General features: G+C 44.5%; 1 protein-coding gene across 1 annotated transcript in view; it reads right to left on the reverse strand.

Annotated features, from left to right (window-relative positions):
- dnaaf9 (dynein axonemal assembly factor 9) overlaps window positions 1–3,244 on the reverse strand; it is a 28,341-nt gene that overhangs the window by 7,156 nt on the left and 17,941 nt on the right. Inside the window, exon 28 of the mRNA XM_037695203.1 lies at window positions 2,802–2,927. Within this exon, the coding sequence (XP_037551131.1) occupies window positions 2,802–2,927 (126 nt within the window). The remainder of the gene's footprint in view (window positions 1–2,801; window positions 2,928–3,244) is intronic.

Below are 3,244 nucleotides of genomic sequence, written 5' to 3' on the forward strand. Positions count from 1 at the left end.
GTCCTCATCTGTCCCCCTCAGTCCTCATCTGTCCCCCTCAGTCCTCATCTGTCCTCATCTGTCCCCCTCAGGCAGAAAGAACAACTCAAGAACCACAAAGACTCAAGCTGCCATGAAAAATTTGTGTCCGTGTCCACAAGTGTCCCTGCCCACCAGTGTCCCTGTCCTCCTTTGTCCCTGTCCATCAGCGACTTCATCCACCAGTGTCCCTGTCGGCCAGTTTTCCTGCCCACCAGTGTGTCTGTCCTCCCTCAAAGACTAACTTTCAAGCTTGATGGACAAGCCAAATGTCTTCTGAAAAAGTTTGATGGTCAGACGAGACAAAGACTGAGCAGTTTGGACACAAAGACAAGAAGTCCGTTTGGAGGAGTCAGACCTCAGAACACTGAACCAGCTGTCAGGCACGGTGGTGGCAGCATCATGCTGTGGTCCAAAATGAGGAGGACCACCTCCAACTTCTTCAGCTTCACCTCCAACCAACAGCTGGGCGGTTGAAACGTGGACACAGAACTGTGTGTCCTGTATTGTCCTGTTGGACGCAACTTTGGGTCCAACAGGACAATGATCCCACACACACCAGAACTGGTTAAATTAGGCTCACATGCAGCTTTTGGACTGGCTTTCCCAAAGTCCAGACCAGAACCCGACTGATAATTTATGGACTCTGATTAAAACCAGGTCCAAGCAGAAAACCACCAAACTCCAACAGGAACAAGAACCAAGAACCACAAGAAGAAGACAAACAGCCTGAGGGGACCTGCTGAGGGACATCTAACTAAACATTAGTGGGAGTGTGTTGGAGACTGTGTGAAACTAAAATAGAAAAAAATCACAAGAAAGTCAAACTCGTGCTCCCAGTTCTTGTTTAAATGAATTATTAGAATGTCCGTCCGTCCATCCATCCATCCATCCATCCATCCATCCATCCATCCATCCATCCATCCATCCACTTCTGCTTATTCCTAAGTCGGGTCACGGGGGCAGCAGCTTGAGCATCATTAGATTGTACGTTGTAGAATATTTACATGAAATCCCTAAAAGCTCCAAATTACAGACATTCCTGTGAATGGAAAGAGTTCTGAGTAAAATATTAAAAATGAGACGTTGCAGATTGTTTTTCTAAGAACAGCGAGCGGCTAATCTTGGCTCTGGAGTGGAAACCAGACTAATAGCAGGAGTGGCGTGTCACTGCGGCTCAGTCGGACCACGACAGTGAGAAGCTCGGTAAGCTTCATCTAAAACCTGCAACAAAAGCAGAGGCGAATTGGACAGACGGCTGATCCTCTGTGGAAACAAAGACCGAGGCTTCAGCTTTACTGGCCTCAAAGTGCAGCCCAGTCCTGGAAACTTACATTTAATCAGCATTCAGCTCCTTCTGTGACATTTAGTTACTTAAAAACATCCACGCTGATCTGCTGTAGCTGAACCACTTGAACTGCTGGCAAACTGAACTACTGCACGTTTAGTTCTGCCACCTGTCAGTTTTACACACGTCCTGTTAGTAAAATAGAGAAATTACAACATACTGTATCAAGGCCAAAATGTGAAGTCGTCAAAGATCCTTTGAAAAGTTGTTTCTCTGGTCTACTCAAAGTTGTTGGTGGTGCAGAGGCTAGAGAAGATGGGCCTGTGATCGGAAAGTTGCAGGTTCAACTCCCTGTACCGTCAACATCAAAATGTGGGTGGAAAAGGTGAAGCACCCACACCTGCCTCCACCCTCATTTGCCCCATTCTGGGCCCCTAAGCAAGACCCTTAACCCCCACCATCTGCTCCCAAAAAACAGGTCTCTCTTGAAAATGAGTTCTCGTGACACAATGAGACTTCCTGTATAAATAATGGGTAAATGAAAAAAAATGGTGGTGCCGTGAACACGCCTAATAACTGGGCTGCTGTCACCGCTGCTGATTAATGTGTGGTTGTTCTGTATCACTCTGTGGGCCAGGTGGATGGATGATGAACAGATGGATGATGGATGGATAGATGGATGAACAAATGGATGGAAGTATGATGGTTGGATGATGGATGGATGTGTGTATAATATATCCTGATGCATGCTCAATAATTCAGGTAGAAAAATCTAAAAAAAAGTTAAGTCTGGTCCTCTGGGCGGGTTCAAAAAACAAAAAATTGTAGAAAGGTTTCGTCTTTCATCTGAAAGACTTCTTCAGTGTGAGGAGCTGCGTTCAGCTCAGTCTTATAAAAAGCACCTTCTCAGTGGATCAACCGGTTTGTGTAACAGCTTTCAGTCTGTTTTATTGTAGTGTGAAACTCGTCTCCTCCGTCGTGCTCTGGTGTTTATTGGTGAGCAGCTGGGGACAGACAGCGGAGCTCTCTGCAGCATCTTCTCTCTCAACAGCTGCTTTTCTGTTCACCTCCTCTTCATCATCTTCAGCCACTGACAGTTATTTCTACATTCTCCTCTGTTGATGCACTTCGGTTCAAAAGGTACCAACGTTCAAGCTGGATGGAGCGATCTGTCTATGTCTTATACCCAGAATGCATTGTAACAATGTGGAGACGTCCATGTGACAATAAAAATAACAAGAACTGAACAGCCTGCAGGATTTTTAGAGTCTGTTAAGTGAAACAAATGTTTGTCAGTTTCAGTGTTTTGTTCCAACTAGACGGAGATCCCTTTAAGACCCATGGAATCCCTTCATGAACCCAAACATGCAGCCAAATGGTTGATTTTGTTGGCATTATTTATGCCAGAAGTTCTGCTTCCTGAAAAAGCAGTTTATAGTTAAAAAAAAAAAACTCGCCTCTCAGAGGATGGCAGAGTCAAACCAAGAAACGATACCTGTGCTCCATGCAGGAAGAAAGTGGGTCCACGCAGGCGGTGACTGCTCCGATGGTGGAACCGGCTCGCACAGCTGGGTCAGGATGAAAGAGCACAGCCTGGACCACGTCCAGAACATCTGTGTATCTGGAAGAAGCACATAACTTCAGTGTCTTCTGGACTTTAAATCAGCCCAACACACTAAACCAAAGGCTAGGGTTAGCTTTAGATTTAAATAAACGTTGAAGAAAAACTCAAATCTGCTTCTTTGTTCTTATCTGAGTGAAACAGAGTTAAAGGTTCTGACACATTTTAAAGGTTCTACTTATGTAGATTATGAGAAAAAGAAGCCATTTGTCCATTTGCTCTTTGACATGAAGGGGTATGGTATATATATATATATATGTGTGTGTGTGTATATATATATATATATATATATATATACACACACACACACACACACA

The sequence above is a fragment of the Nematolebias whitei genome, chromosome 21 (genome assembly GCF_014905685.2).
Source record: "Nematolebias whitei isolate Nwh7 chromosome 21, NemWhi1, whole genome shotgun sequence".
NCBI classification, from domain to species: domain Eukaryota; kingdom Metazoa; phylum Chordata; class Actinopteri; order Cyprinodontiformes; family Rivulidae; genus Nematolebias; species Nematolebias whitei.